Source organism: Motacilla alba, chromosome 2 (genome assembly GCF_015832195.1).
Source record: "Motacilla alba alba isolate MOTALB_02 chromosome 2, Motacilla_alba_V1.0_pri, whole genome shotgun sequence".
Classification (NCBI taxonomy): domain Eukaryota; kingdom Metazoa; phylum Chordata; class Aves; order Passeriformes; family Motacillidae; genus Motacilla; species Motacilla alba.
In genome coordinates this window covers 151,162,719-151,178,990 of record NC_052017.1, presented here as the reverse complement: position 1 = coordinate 151,178,990, position 16,272 = coordinate 151,162,719, and the positions used below count along the sequence as shown (strand labels likewise).

At 45.0% G+C, this 16,272-nt stretch overlaps 1 protein-coding gene across 1 annotated transcript in view; it reads left to right on the top strand.

Annotated features, from left to right (window-relative positions):
* Positions 1-3,281: 3,281 nt before the first annotated feature.
* The window catches only part of DGAT1 (diacylglycerol O-acyltransferase 1), a 42,294-nt gene continuing 29,303 nt past the window's right edge, over positions 3,282-16,272 (top strand). The window contains exons 1-4 of the mRNA XM_038126945.1: positions 3,282-3,329; positions 4,725-4,847; positions 6,595-6,741; positions 16,014-16,181. Of these exons, the coding sequence (XP_037982873.1) occupies positions 3,282-3,329; positions 4,725-4,847; positions 6,595-6,741; positions 16,014-16,181 (486 nt within the window). The remainder of the gene's footprint in view (positions 3,330-4,724; positions 4,848-6,594; positions 6,742-16,013; positions 16,182-16,272) is intronic.

Here is a 16,272-nt window from a genome sequence, read left to right as displayed (position 1 = left end):
TTCTAAAATCCTGGAATTCCCTGGGAAATCCCGGCAAAAATCCTGGAATTCCATGGAAATCCCAACTAAAATCCTGGAATTCCCGGGAATCCCGACTAAAATTTTGGAAACCTTTCTAAAATCCTGGAATTCCCTGGGATTCCTGGCTAAAATCCTGGAATTCCAAGGAATCCTTCTAAAATCCTGGAATTCCCAGGGAATCCTGATTAAAATCTTGGAATCCTTTCTAAAATCCTGGAATTCCCTGGGAAATTCCCGGCTAAAATCCTGGAATTCCTTGGCATCACAGCTAAAATCATGGAATTCCAAGGAAATCCTGGCTAAAAATCCTGGAATTCCAAGGAATCCCTCTAAAATCCTGGAATTCTGTGGGATTCCTGGCTAAAATCCTGGAATTCTGTGGGAATCCCAACTAAAATCCTGGAATTCCCTGGAAATCTGAGTGGAAATCCTGGAATTCCCAGGAATCCCGATTAAAATCTTGGAACCTTGATTAAAATCCTGGAATTCCCTGGGATCTCCCTGCTAAAATCCGGGAATTCTCTGGGATCTTGACTAAAATCCGGGAATTCTGTGGGAATCCTGGCTAAAATCCTGGAATTCCTTGGAAATCCCATTGAAAATCCTGGAATTCTGTGGGAACCCCAACTAAAATCCTGGAATTCCCTGGGAAATTCCACCTAAAATCCTGGGATTTGGTGGTAATTCCATGGAATCCTGACTAAAATCCTGGAATTCCATGAAAATCCCAACTAAAATCCTGGAATTCCATAGAATCCCTGCTAAAATCCTGGAATTCCAAGGAATCCCTCTAAAATCCTGGAATTCCCTGTGATTCCTGGCTAAAATCCTGGAATTCCAAGGAATTCCCAGCTAAAATCCTGGAATTTTTTGTAATTCCCAGCTAAAATCCTGGAATTCCCTGGGATTCCCAGCTGAAATCTTGGAATTTTGTGGGAACCTTTCTAATACCCTAGAATTCCAAGGAATCCCTTCTGAAATCCGGGAATTCCATGGAGCCTCTTCTAAAATCCTGGAATTCTGTGGAAATCCCAATTAAAATCCTGGAATTCCTTGGGAAATTCCACCTCAAATCCTGGAATTCCTGGGGAAATCCTTCTAAAATCCTGGAATTCCCTGGAAATCTCAACTAAAATCTTGGAATTCCTTGGGATTCCCGACTAAAATCCTGGAATTCCCTCTTGCTTGGGCCGGGAAGGGCCCTTCAATCCTATGGAATTCCAGGGGAAAAAAAATTCCAGAGTTTTTTGGACCAATTCCTTCCTGGAGCTGACGTTTTCCAGCTTTTTTCCGGCTCTTTTTTCCATTTTTTTCCATTTTTCCCATTTTTTTCCCAGCTTTTTATCCCAGCTTTCCCCCCCAGCTTTTTTCCCATCTTTTTCCCATCTTTTTTTCCAGTTTTTTTCTAGCTTTTTTCCAGCTTTTTTTCCCAGCTTTTTGCATATTTTTTCCAATTTTTCCATCTTTTCTCCATCTTTTTTCCATCTTTTTTCCAGCTTTTTTTCCCCATCTTTTCCCCAGCTTTCCCCATCTTTTTTCCCCAGTTTTTTCCCAGCTTTGTTCCCAGCTTTTTTTTCCCATTTTTTCCTTTTTTCCCAGCTTTTTTCCAGGTTTTTCAATCTTTTTTTCCAAATTTTTCCCATTTTTCCATCTTTTTTCCATCTTTTTTCCATCTTTTTTCCCATCTTTTTCCCCAGCTATCTCCAGCTCTTTTCCCAACTTTTTTCCATTTTTCCCCACCTTTTTTCCATCTTTTTTTTTCCATTTTTCCCCACCTTTTTTCCATCTTTTTTTTTTCCATTTTTCCCTTTTTTTCCATCTTTTTTCCATCTTTTTTTCCAATTTTTTTCCAGCTTTTCCCCACCTTTTCCCCAGATTTTTCCATCTCTTTTTTCCCCAATTTTTCCAGCTTTTTCCATCTTTTTCTCCATCTTTTCCCACCATTTTTCCCATCTTTTCTCCAGCTTTTCCCATCTTTTTCCCCAGCTATCTCCAGCTCGTTTCCCAATTTTTTTCCATCCTTTTTTTTTCCATTTTTCCATCTTTTTCCCATCTTTTTCCCATCTCTTTTCCAGCTTTTTTTCCCCATCTTTCCCCATCTTTTTTTCCCGTTTTTTTTCCAGCTTTTAGTGTATTTTTTCCAAATTTTTCCCAGCTTTTCCCATCTTTTTTTCCATCTTTTTTCCCATTTTTCCCATCTTTTTCCCCAGCTATCTCCAGCTCTTTTCCCAACTTTTTTCCATTTTTTCCCAGCTTTTTTCCATCTTTTTTTTTCCATTTTCCCAGCTTTTTTTCCATCTTTTTTTCCCCTGCTTTTTGCATATTTTTTCCAATTTTTCCATCTTTTCTCCATCTTTTTTTCCAGCTTTTTTTCCAGCTTTTTTTCCATCTTTTTTCCCATCTCTTCCATCTTTTCTCCGGCTTTTTTCCCATCTTTTCCCCCAGCTATCTCCAGCTCTTTTCCCAATTTTTTCCCAGTTTTTTCCCAGCTTTTTCCCATCTTTTTTTCCCATTTTTCCCTTTTTCCGTCTTTTTTCCATCTTTTTTTCCCGATTTTTTCCATCTTTTTTCCATCTTTTTTTCCCCCATTTTTCCCCAGCTTTCCCCATCTTTTTTTTCCAGTTTTTTTCCAGCTTTTCCCACCTTTTCCCAGCTTTTCCCCCCAGCTTTTTCCAGCTTTTTTTCCATCTTTTTCCCATCTTTTTCCCCATTTTCCCCATCTTTTTCCCCAGCTATCTCCAGCTCTTTTCCCAATTTTTTTCCATTTTTTCCCATCTTGTTTCCATCTTTTTTCCATCTTTTTTTTCCAATTTTCCCAGCTTTTTTCCTTCATTTTTCATCATTTTTTCCATTTTTCCAGCTTTTTTTTCCCTGCTTTTTGCATATTTTTTCCATTTTTTCCATCTTTTCTCCGGCTTTTTTCCCAATTTTTCCCAGTTTTTTCCCAGCTTTTTTCCATCTTTTTTTTTTCCCACTTTCCCCTTTTTCCCTATCTTTTTTCCATCTTTTTTTCCCTTTTTTTCCAATTTTCCAGCTTTTTTCCAGTTTTTTTTCCAGCTTTTCCCCAGGTTTTTCCATATTTTTTTCCCATTTTTTCCAGCTTTTTTGCCAGCTTTTTTCCTTCATTTTTCATCTTTTGTTCCATTTTTCCAGCTTTTTTTTCCATCTTTTCCCACCTTTTTTCCACCTTTCCCACCACTCCCAATTCCCATTTTCCTTGCTTCCATCCAATCTGGTTTGGAATTCCCGGAATTCCGGCGATGGATCCGCCAAAAATTCCCTGGGAATTCCACCCCTACCCCTCGCGGGCAGGAATTCCTTCCCGAAATTCCTGGAATTCCTGGAATTCCAGCCGGGAATTCCCTTGGCACGGCCCCAGGAGCCGGGAATAAACCCTGGAAAAACCCTTGGGAATTCTGCTCCAGTGTTTTGATTCCCGAAATTCCCGGAATTCCAGCCGGGAATTCTCTTGGCACGGCCCCAGGAGCTGGGAATAAATCCTGGGAAAACCTTGGGAATTCTGCTCCAGGGTTTCTATTCCCGGAATTCCAGCTGGTAATTCTCTTGGCACCGCCCAAGGAGCCGGGAATAAACCCTGGAAAAACTTTGGGAATTCTGCTCTGGGGTTTTATTCCCGGAATTCCAGCCGGGAATTCTCTTGGCACATCCCCAGGAGCCGGGAATAAATCCTGGAAAACCCTTGGGAATTCTGCTCCGGGGTTTTAATTCCTGGAATTCCAGCCGGGAATTCTCTTGGCACATCCCCAAGAGCCGGGAATAAATCCTGGAAAAACTTTGGGAATTCTGCTCCGGGGTTTTTATTCCCGGAATTCCCGGAATTCCAGCCGGGAATTCCCTTGGCACGGCCCCAGGAGCCGGGAATAAACCCTGGAAAACCTTTGGGAATTCTGCTCCGGGGTTTTTATTCCCAGAATTCCAGCTGGGAATTCTCTTGGCACATCCCCAGGAGCCGGGAATAAATCCTGGAAAAGCTTTGGGAATTCTGCTCCGGGGTTTTTATTCCTGGAATTCCAGCCGGGAATTCTCTTGGCACCACCCCAGGAGCCGGGAATAAACCCTGGAAAACCTTTGGGAATTCTGCTCCAGGGTTTTTATTCCCGGAATTCCAGCCGGGAATTCTCTTGGCACATCCCCAGGAGCCGGGAATAAATCCTGGAAAACCTTTGGGAATTCTGCTCCAGGGTTTTTATTCCCGGAATTCCAGCCGGGAATTCTCTTGGCACATCCCCAGGAGCCGGGAATAAACCCTGGAAAAACTTTGGGAATTCTGCTCCGGGGTTTTTATTCCTGGAATTCCAGCCGGGAATTCTCTTGGCACGGACCCAGGAGCCGGGAATAAATCCTGGAAAAACCTTGGGAATTCTGCTCCAGGGTTTTTATTCCCAGAATTCCAGCTGGGAATCCCCTTGGCACCGCCCAAGGAGCCGGGAATAAATCCTGGAAAAACCTTGGGAATTCTGCTCCGGGGTTTTTATTCCCGGAATTCCAGCTGGGAATCCCCTTGGCACAGCCACGAGAGCCGGGAATAAATCCTGGAAAAACTTTGGGAATTCTGCTCCAGGGTTTTAATTCCCGGAATTCCAGCCGGGAATTCTCTTGGCACCGCCCAAGGAGCCGGGAATAAACCCTGGAAAAACTTTGGGAATTCTGCTCCGCGGTTTTAATTCCCGGAATTCCCGCAGGGTCTGGCATCCTGCTTCGGGATCTGCGCCCGGAATCACCTGGAGGAAACTCTGGAAAAATTGGAGGAATTCGTCAAATCCGACGCCTTCAGGAAATCCCAGGGATTGTTCAGCCTCTTCAAGGTGGGAATTCCCGGCCAGATTGTCGGGAAAAACGGGAAAAGTGGGAAAAACGGGAATGGGGGTGGACGGGAACGGCCTCACCTTGGGATTTTTTTGAGGATATTCCATCCCTCCCTCGGAATTCCAGGATTTCAGGAGGGTTTCCCTTGGAATTCCGTCGTTTCAGTTGGGAATTCCCATGAATCTGGGATTCCGTCAGCCCGGAATTCCGCCGTTCCGTAAATTCCGGAGTTCCCTAATTCTGGAATTCCACAATTCCATCATCCCAGAATCCCGTAGATTCCACAGCTCTGGAATTCTGATTTTTTTCCTGTGTTTTTCCAGGTTCTCCCCATGTTTTTCCACTTTTATCCATATTTTCCCCCATTTTCCCATCTTTTCCGATTTTTCCCATATTTTCCCCCCTTTCCCCCCCATTTTTCCCATGTTTCTCCCCAATTTTCCCCTATTTTCCCCTTAATTTCCCCCTTATTTTTCCCACACTTTCCCCACATTTTCCCCCCAATTTCCCCTCCATTTTTCCCATATTTTCCCCACTTTTTCCCCCCATTTCTCCCATATTTTCCCACATTTCCCCCTCATTTTCCCATATTTTCCCCACATTTTTCCCTCGTTTTTCCCATATTTTCCCCCTTATTTGTCCCACCTTTTCCCCACCTTGTCCCCACATTTTTCCCATATTTCCCCCCCTGTTTTTCCCCCATTTCCCCCCTATTCCCCCCCATTTTTCCCATATTTTCCCCCCAATTTCCCCCCATTTTTCCTATATTTTCCCCCATTTTTCCCACATTTCTGACCCCATTTTCTCCCTATTTTCCCCCTTTTCCCCCCATTTTTCCCATATATTGGCCCCTTTTCTCCCCCATTTTTCCCATATTTTTCCCCCATTTTCCCCATTTTTCCCATATTTCGCCCCATTTTCCCATTTCCCCCCCATTCCCCCCCCATTTTCCCATATCTTCCCCCCCATTTTCCCCCCCTTTTTCCCATATTCCCCCCCTATTTTCCCTCATTTTCCCCCTTTTTCCCATATTTCCTCCCCTATTTCCCCCCCCTTTTTCCCATATTTCCCCCTATTTTCCCCTGTTTGTCCCCCATTTTCCCATATTCCCCCCCCATTTTCCCATATTTTCCCCCCATTTTCCCCCTATTTTCTCCCCATTTTCCCCCCATTTTCCCCCTATTTTCTCCCCATTTTCTCCCCATTTTTCCCCATTTTCCCCCCATTTTTCCCATAATTTCCCCCCATTTTCCCCCCATTTTCCCCCTATTTTCTCCCCATTTTCCCCCATTTCCCCCCATTTTCCCCCCATTTTCCCCCCATTTTCCCCCTATTTTCTCCCCATTTTCCCCCCATTTTCTTCCCATTTTCCCCCCATTTTCCCCCTACTTTCCCCCCATTTTCCCCCCATTTTCCCATATTTTCCCCCCCATTTTCCCCCCATTTCCCCCCATTTATTTTCTCCCCATTTTCCCCCCATTTTCCCATATTTTCCCCCCATTTTCCCCCTATTTTCTCCCCATTTTCCCCCCATCTTCCCATATTTTCCCCCCCATTTTTTCCCATAATTTCCCCCATTTTCCCCATATTTTCAGCCAATTTTTCCCATATTTTCCCCCGTATTTCCCCCCCGTTTTCCCCCATTTTTCCCATGTATTTCCCCCTTTTTCCCACCATCTTCCCCCCTATTTTCCCCCCATTTTTCCCATATTTTCCCCCCATATTCCCGTTGTTGTTTCCCCGCAGGAGCGCAGCGAGGGCGAGCAGGAGAAGCAGCGCGGCGCGCTGGTGCTGTGCTACGGCCGCGTGGGCGCGGCGGCGCCGCCGCAGCTGCTGCGCTCGCGCCTGGAGCCGCAGCTGCTGCAGCGCCTGCTGCTGCACGGCCGCACCAAGGTCAGCCGCTGCGTGGGGGTGAACGGGGATTGAACGGGGATTGAACGGGAATTTACTGGGAATTGAACGGGGATTTAATGGGAATTTAACGGGGATTTAAGAGGAATTTAATGGGGAGTTAACGGGAATTTAATGGGAATTTACTGGGAATTTAATGGGGATTTACTGGGAATTTAACGGGGAGTCACTGGGAATTTAATGGGGATTCAACGGGAATTGACTGGGAATTTAACGGGGATTCAACGGGAATTTAACGAGAATTGAACAGGAATTTAGCGGGAATTTAACGGGGATTTAATGGGAATTTAACAGGAATTTAATGGGGATTTAACGGGAATTTAATGGGGATTTAACGGGAATTTAATGGGGAGTTAACGGGAATTTAATGGGAATTTACTGGGAATTTAATGGGGATTTAATGGGAATTTAATGGGGATTTAATGGGAATTTAACGGGGATTTGATGGGAATTTAACGGGGAGTTACTGGGAATTTAATGGGGATTCAACGGGAATTGACTGGGAATTTAACGGGAATTCAACGGGAATTTAACGGGAATTGAACAGGAATTTAGTGGGAATTTAACGGGGATTTAGTGGGAATTTAACGGGGATTTAATGGGGATTTAACGGGAATTTAATGGGGATTTAACGGGGATTCAAAGGGAATTTAACGGGAATTGAACGGGAATTTAACGGGAATTTAATGGGGATTTAACAGGGATTCAAAGGGAATTTAACGGGAATTGAACAGGAATTTAGCAGGAATTTAACGGGAATTTAATGGGGATTTAACAGGAATTTAATGGGGATTTACTGGGAATTTAATGGGGAGTTAACGGGAATTTAATGGGGAGTTAACGGGAATTTAACGGGAATTTACTGGGAATTTAATGGGGATTTAATGGGGATTGAACGGGGATTTACTGGGAATTTAATGGGGAGTTACTGGGAATTTAATGGGGATTCAACGGGAATTGACTGGGAATTTAACGGGGATTCAACGGGAATTTAACGGGAATTGAACAGGAATTTAGCGGGAATTTAACGGGAATTTAGCGGGAATTTAACGGGGATTTAATGGGAATTTAACGGGGATTTAATGGGAATTTAACGGGAATTTAACGGGAATTTAACGGGGATTTAACGGGAATTTAATGGGGATTTAACGGGGATTTAACGGGAATTTAATGGGGATTTAACGGGAATTTAATGGGGATTTAACGGGGATTCAACAGGAATTTAACGGGAATTTAACGGGAATTGAACAGGAATTTAGCGGGAATTTAACGGGGATTTAATGGGAATTTAACGGGAATTTAATGGGAATTTAATGGGGATTTAACGGGGATTCAAAGGGAATTTAACGGGAATTGAACAGGAATTTAGCGGGAATTTAACGGGAATTTAATGGGGATTTAACGGGAATTTAATGGGGAGTTAACAGGAATTTAATGGGAATTTACTGGGAATTTAATGGGAATTTAATGGGGATTAAATGGGAATTTATTGGGAATTTAATGGAGATTTAATGGGAATTTAACAGGGATTTAACAGTGATTTAATGGGGATTGAACGGGAATTTAACAGTGATTTAATGGGGATTGAACGGGGATTTAACAGTGATTTAATGGGGATTGAACGGGAATTTAACAGGGATTTAACGGGGATTTAACGGGAATTTAACAGGAATTTAATGGGAATTTAACGGGCATTTAAGGGGAATTTAACGGGGATTTAATGGGAATTTGATGGGAATTTTGTGTGGCTTTCAGGGGAATTTACTGGGATTTTTTGGGAATTTTTTAGGAATTTTGGGGGGAATTTTTAGGGAATTTTTGTGGTATTTTCTGATAAGTTTTTTTGATTTTTTTTGGAATTTTGGGGAATTTTATGGGAATTTTGGGGGGATTTTTTGGGAATGTTTTTAGACTTTTCTGGGAATTTTGGGGAATTTCCTGGGCTGCTGCAGCACGGCCGCACCAAGGTCAGCGCCGCCGCTGCGCCACAATGTGCCGGGAATTTACTGGGAATTTACTGGGAATTTACTGGGAATTTAATGGGAATTTAACCGGAATGTATTGGGAATTTAATGGGAATGTACTGGGAATTTACTGGGAAATTACTGGGAATTTACTGGGAATTTACTGGCAATTTAATGGGAATTTAATGGGACTGTATTGGGAATTTAATGGGAATGTACTGGGAATTTACTGGGAAATTACTGGGAATTTAATGGGAATTTAATAGGAATTTAATGGGAATTTACTGGGAATTTAATGGGAATTTAATAGGAATTTAATGGGAATTTAATGGGAATTTACTGGGAATTTAATGGTAATTTAGTGGGAATTTTCTGGGAATTTGATGGGAATTTATTGGGAATTTATTGGGAATTTAATAGGAATTTAATGGGAATTTACTGGCAATTTAATGGGAATTTGATGGGATTGTACTGGGAATTTACTGGGAAATTACTGGGAATATACTGGGAATTTAATAGGAATTTAATGGGAATTTTCTGGGAATTTAATGGGAATTTAACGGGAATGTATTGGGAATTTAATGGGAATTTACTGGGAATTTACTGGGAAATTACTGGGAATTTACTGGGAATGTAATGGTAATTTAGTGGGAATTTGATGGGAATTTATTGGGAATTTATTGGGAATTTAATGGGAGTTTACTGGGAATTTACTGGGAATTCGATGGTAATTTAATGGGAATTTACTGGGAATTTACTGGGAATTCGATGGGAATTTATTGGGAATTTAATGGGAATTTACTGGGAATTTAATGGGAATTTTCTGGGAATTTACTGGAATTTAATGGGATTTTACCGGGAATTTACTGGGAATTTAATGGGAATTTTTGGGGATTTTTTAAGGAATTTAATGGGAATTATTGGGGAATTTACTGGGATTTTAAGGGAATTTACTGGGGATTTTTAGGGAATTTTTTAGGAATTTTTCGGGGGGAATTTTTAGGGAATTTTGGGGGGATTTTCTGATAAGTTTCTGGGGATTTTTTTGGAATTTTTGGGGGATTTTATTTTATTTCATTTGAATTTTTTGGTAATTTTTTGGAATTTACTGGGCAGTTTTGGGGGTTTTCTGGAATTTTTTGGGAATTTTTTGGGAATTTTGGGGAAATTTTCCAGGAGTTTTCTGGGAATTTTTTGGGAATTTTCTGGGATTTTTTTTTTTAATTTTCCGGCAATTTTCCAGGAATTGCCCTGGAATTTTCTGGGAATTTTTGGAGTATTTCTTGGGGTTTTGGGGGAATTTTTTGGTGATTTTCCATGAATTTTCCAGGAATTTTGGGCAACTTTCAACAAATTTTATAGGAATTTTCTAATAAATTTTTGGGAATTTCCAGGGAATTTTCCAGGAATTTTTCCAGAGAAATTTTTGAGAATTATCCAGGAATTTTCACTGACCTCAGGGAATTTTCCAGGAATTTCCTGTGAATTCTCAATGAGTTTTCCAATAATTTTTTGGGAATTTTTGGGGAATTTTCTGGGAAATTTTCAGGAATTTTCCAAGAATTTTCCGGGGTTTTTTTCTGGGAATTTTTTTGGGAATTTCCGGGAATATTTTTGGAATTTTTTGGGAATTTCCCAGGAATTTTCCAAAAAACAAAAAGTGCCTTTCCAAGGGTTTTGGAAGATTTGGAATTTCATCTTTTCCGGTGGAATTTCGTTATTCCTGGCGGGATTTGGTTTTTTCCAAGAAAATTTTCCGTTTTTTCCAAGGGAATTTTGGTTTTCCTGCTGGAATTTTGTTTTTTTCCCAACGGGATTTTGGTTTCTCCCGGTGAAATTTCATTTTTTCCTGGTGGGATTTGGGCTTTTCCCGCTGGAATTCCAATTTTTCCAATGGGATTTTGGCTTTTCCTGATTGGAATTTTTTTTTTATTCCCGCTGGGAATTTTTGTTCCTTCCCGGGGGGAAATTTGGGATTTTTCCTGATGGGAATTTTGGTTTTTTCCGCCCGTTTAGATTCTGGGAATAAAAGTAGAGACCAAGGTAGGGAATTTTGGGATGGGCCTTGGAATTTTTCCCGCTTTTCTGCTTTTTTTTCTCTCGGGCTGGAAGCGCTTCCCGAGAAAACGACGGAATTCCCGGGAAAATTCCTGGGGAAAAGGGATGGGAAAAGGCCTTTCCTGGCCTCACTGAGGGGCCTGGAAATTCCATGATCCCAGAATTCCATGATCCCAGAATTCCATGGTTCTGGAATTCCACGATTCCATCGTTCCATCAATTCCGTGATCCCAGAATTCCATGAATTTCGTGATCCCAGAATTCCATCATTCCACGATCCCTGAATTCTGCGGTTTCGTAATTCCACGATCCCAGAATTCCATGCATTCCGTAAATCCCATGAATCTGGAAGTCCATGATCCCAGAATTCCACAAATTCCATAAATTATTCCATAAATTCCAGGATCCCATGAATCTGGAATTCCATGATCCCACAAATTCCATGAATTCCATGATCCCGTGATCCCAACATTCTGTAATTCCATGAATCTGTAATTCCATGATTCCAGAAATTCCAGAAATTCCATAAATTCCATAAATTCCATGATCCCACAATTCAACAGTTCTGGAATTCGGGAATTCCACGATCCCGAAATTCCATGAATTCCATGATCCCGTGATCCCATAATTCCATGAATCTAGAATTCCATGATTCCAGAAATTCCATACATTCCATAAATTCCGTGATCTCAATAATTCTGCAATTTTGCAGTTCCACGATCCTGAAATTCCATAAATCCCATAAATTCCACGATCCCAGAATTCCACAAATTCCATGAATTCCGTGATCCCACCATCCCCCAATTCAATCGTTCCGCAGTTCTGGAATTCCACGATCCCAGAATTCCATAAATTCCATGATCCCATGATCCCAAAATTCCATAATTCCATGAATCTGGAATTCCATGATTCCAGAAATTCCATAAATTCCATAAATTCCATTATCCCAAAATTCAATAATTCCCTGATTCTGGAATTCCATGATCCCAGAATTCCATGAATTCCATAAATTCCAAAATCCCAAAATTCCACCATCCCAGAATTCCATCAATCTGGAATTCCACGATCCCAGAATTCCTCAATCCCAGAATTCCATGAATTCCACAATTCCACGATCCCAGAATTCCTCAATCCCAGAATTCCAGGAATTCCATAAATGCCACAATTCACCGATCCCAGAATTCCATCAGTCTGGAATTCCATGATCCCAGAATTCCATGAATTCCATAAATTCCACAATCCCACGATCCCAGAATTCCATCAGTCTGGAATTCCATGATCCCAGAATTCCATGAATTCCATAAATTCCAGAATTCCATAAATTCCATAAATTCCAAAATTCCGCGATCCCAGAATTCCATCAGTCTGGAATTCCACGATCCCAGAATTCCTCAATCCCAGAATTCCAGGAATTCCATAAATTCCGTAAATTCCACAATTCCGGAATTCCAGAAAATCCCCTGGAATTCCCGAGTTTCCCGAAGGCCTCCTCATCCCGTGATCCATCCCCCAAATCCCCAAATCCCCAAAATCCCAAATCCCGCCCCCGGAGCTTCCCTTGGGATCAATCCCGAGGTTTTCCCCGGCCCAGGAATTCCGAGCGCTGGGATCGGGGCATTCCCGGGGTTTTCCCTGGAATTTTCCCCTCGGGAATTCCCTCCTTGGGCTCCACTAACGCCTCTCTCTCGCTGCCACTAACGGCTTCCGCAAGGAATTCCCGGATTTTTCACGGAATTCCCGGATTTTTTGCGGAATTCCCGGGTTTTTCCGGGATTCCTGGATTTTTTCTGCAGTTCCTGGGTTTTGCTGGCATTCCTGGATTTTTCTGGAATTTTATTTTATTTTATTTTATTTTATTTTATTTTATTTTATTTTATTTTATTTTATTCTCTTCCAGTTTACTTTTAGGGTTGATCCTGGTTTCGGGGCTGATCCCAATCCCAATGATCCCCATCCCGATCCCCAGTTTCTGGGATGATCCCGATCCCAATGATCCCAATCCCGGTGATCCCGGTTTCCCAATGATCCCAGTTTCTGGGATGGTCCCGATCCCAATGATCCCAATCCTGCTATCCCACTTTCTGGGGTGATCCCGGTTTCCAGGCTGATTCCAATTCCAATAATCCCAATCCCAGTGGTCCCAGTTTCTGGGATGACCCCAACACCGATAATCCCAAATCCCGATTCCCATTTCTTAGGTTGATCCCGGTTTCAGGGCTGATCCCAATCCCAATAATCCCAATCCCAGTGGTCCCCGTTCCAAACGGATCCCAGTTCTGGGCTAATCCCAGTTCAGATTTACAGGCAGATCCCGTTTTCTGGGATGATCCCAATCCCAATGATCCCAATCCCAGTGGTCCCAGTTTCAGGGCTGATCCCAATCCCAGTAATCCCAATCCCAGTGGTCCCCGTTCCAAACGGATCCCAGTTCTGGGCTAATCCCAGTTCAGATTTACAGGCAGATCCCGTTTTCTGGGATGATCCCAATCCCAATGATCCCCATCCCAATGTCCCAGTTTCAGGGCTGATCCCAATCCCAATGATCCCAAATCCCAATTCCCATTTCCTAGGCTGATCCCAGTTTCTGGGCTGATCCCAATCCCAATAATCCAAATCCCAGTGGTCCCAGTTTCTGGGCTGATCCCAGTTTCTGGGCTGATCCCAATCCCAATAATCCCAATCCCAGTGGTCCCAGTTTCTGGGCTGATCCCAATCCCAATAATCCCAATCCCAGTGGTCCCAGTTTCTGGGCTGATCCCAGTTTCAGGGCTGATCCCAATCCCAATAATCCCAGTCCCACTGATCCCTGTTCCAAGCTGATCCCAGTTCTGATTTACGGGTTTATCCTGTTTTCTGGGATGATCCCAATCCCAATGATCCCAATCCCAATGTCCCAGTTTCAGGGCTGATCCCAATCCCAATAATCCCAATCCCAGTGGTCCCCGTTCCAAACGGATCCCAGTTCTGGGCTAATCCCAGTTCTGATTTACAGGCAGATCCCATTTTCTGGGATGATCCCAATCCCAATGATCCCAATCCCAGTGGTCCCCGTTCCAAACGGATCCCAGTTCTGGGCTAATCCCAGTTCTGATTTACAGGCAGATCCCATTTTCTGGGATGATCCCAATCCCAATGATCCCAATCCCAATGTCCCAGTTTCAGGGCTGATCCCAATCCCAATAATCCCAATCCCAGTGGTCCCAGTTTCTGGGCTGATCCAAATCCCAATAATCCCAATCCCAGTGGTCCCAGTTTCTGGGCTGATCCAAATCCCAATAATCCCAATCCCAGTGGTCCCAGTTTCTGGGCTGATCCCAGTTTCAGGGCTGATCCCAGTTTCAGGGCTGATTCCAATCCCAATAATCCCAGTCCCACTGATCCCTGTTCCAAGCTGATCCCAGTTCTGATTTACAGGCAGATCCCGTTTTCTGGGATGATCCCAATCCCAATGATCCCAATCCCAATGTCCCAGTTTCTGGGTTGATCCCAATCCCAATAATCCCAATCCCAGTGGTCCCCATTCCAAGGCATGACCCTGGTTCTGGAATGATCCCAGTCCCAGTTTCCAGGCCGATCCCGCTGATCCTGATCCCGGAATTATTCCAGTCCCAGTTTCCGGGCTGATCCTGGTTCTGGAATGATCCCAGTCCCAGTTTCTGGGCTGATCCCGGTTCTGGAATGATCCCGGTCCCGGTTCCAGACTGATCCTGGTTCTGGGATGATCCCGGTCCCGGTTCTGGGCTGATCCCGGTTCTGGAATGATCCCAGTCCCAGTTTCCGGGCTGATCCTGGTTCTGGAATGATCCCGGTCCCAGTTTCCGGGCTGATCCTGGTTCTGGAATGATCCCGGTCCCAGTTTCCGGGCTGATCCTGGTTCTGGAATGATCCCGGTCCCAGTTCCGGACTGATCCCGGTTCTGGAATGATCCCGGTCCCAGTTTCCGGGCTGATCCCGGTTCTGGAATGATCCCGGTCCCGGTTTTGGGCTGATCCCGGTTCTGGGATGATCCCGGTCCCAGTTTCCGGGCTGATCCCGGTTCTGGAATGATCCCAGTCCCAGTTTCCGGGCTGATCCTGGTTCTGGAATGATCCCGGTCCCGGTTTTGGGCTGATCCCGGTTCTGGAATGATCCCGGTCCCAGTTTCTGGGCTGATCCTGGTTCTGGAATGATCCCGGTCCCAGTTTCCGGGCTGATCCTGGTTCTGGAATGATCCCGGTCCCAGTTCCGGACTGATCCCGGTTCTGGAATGATCCCGGTCCCAGTTTCCGGGCTGATCCCGGTTCTGGAATGATCCCGGTCCCGGTTTTGGGCTGATCCCGGTTCTGGGATGATCCCGGTCCCAGTTTCCGGGCTGATCCCGGTTCTGGAATGATCCCGGTCCCAGTTTCCGGGCTGATCCCGGTTCTGGAATGATCCCAGTCCCAGTTTCCGGGCTGATCCCGGTTCTGGAATGATCCCGGTCCCAGTTTCCGGGCTGATCCTGGTTCTGGAATGATCCCGGTCCCAGTTTCCGGGCTGATCCCGGTTCTGGGATGATCCCGGTCCCAGTTCCGGACTGATCCCGGTTCTGGAATGATCCCGGTCCCAGTTTCCGGGCTGATCCTGGTTCTGGAATGATCCCGGTCCCAGTTTCCGGGCTGATCCCGGTTCTGGGATGATCCCGGTCCCAGTTCCGGACTGATCCCGGTTCTGGAATGATCCCGGTCCCAGTTTCCGGGCTGATCCCGGTTCTGGAATGATCCCGGTCCCGGTTTTGGGCTGATCCCGGTTCTGGGATGATCCCGGTCCCAGTTTCCGGGCTGATCCCGGTTCTGGAATGATCCCAGTCCCAGTTTCCGGGCTGATCCTGGTTCTGGAATGATCCCGGTCCCGGTTTTGGGCTGATCCTGGTTCTGGAATGATCCCGGTCCCGGTTCCAGACTGATCCCGGTTCCAGACTGATCCCGGTTCTGGGATGATCCCGGTCCCGGTTCTGGGCTGATCCCAGTCCCGGTTCTGGAATGATCCCAGTCCTGGTTCTGGGCTGATCCTGGTTCTGGAATGATCCCGGTCCCGGGTCTGGGCTGATCCCGGTTCTGGAATGATCCCGGTCCCAGTTTCCGGGCTGATCCCGGTTCTGGAATGATCCCGGTCCCGGTTTCCGGGCTGATCCCGGTTCTGGAATGATCCCGGTCCCAGTTTCCGGGCTGATCCCAGTCCCGGTTCCGGGCTGATCCCGTTCCCGTCCCTCAGGACCCGGTGCTGAAGCTGAGCCTGGCCCGGAGCATCTCCATGATCGCCCGAGCCCTGGCCTGCGGGAATTCCGGGAAGGATTCCGGGAGTTTTGGGAATTATCCCGGGAACGGCCCCGGCGGCGCCGGCAGCATCGCCCACAAGGCCGAGCTGGTGGCGCTCATGGTGGTGAGACTGGGAACGGGATACTGGGGTGGGATAACGGGAAACCGGGATGGGATAACGGGATACCGGGATAACGGGATACCGGGGTGGGATA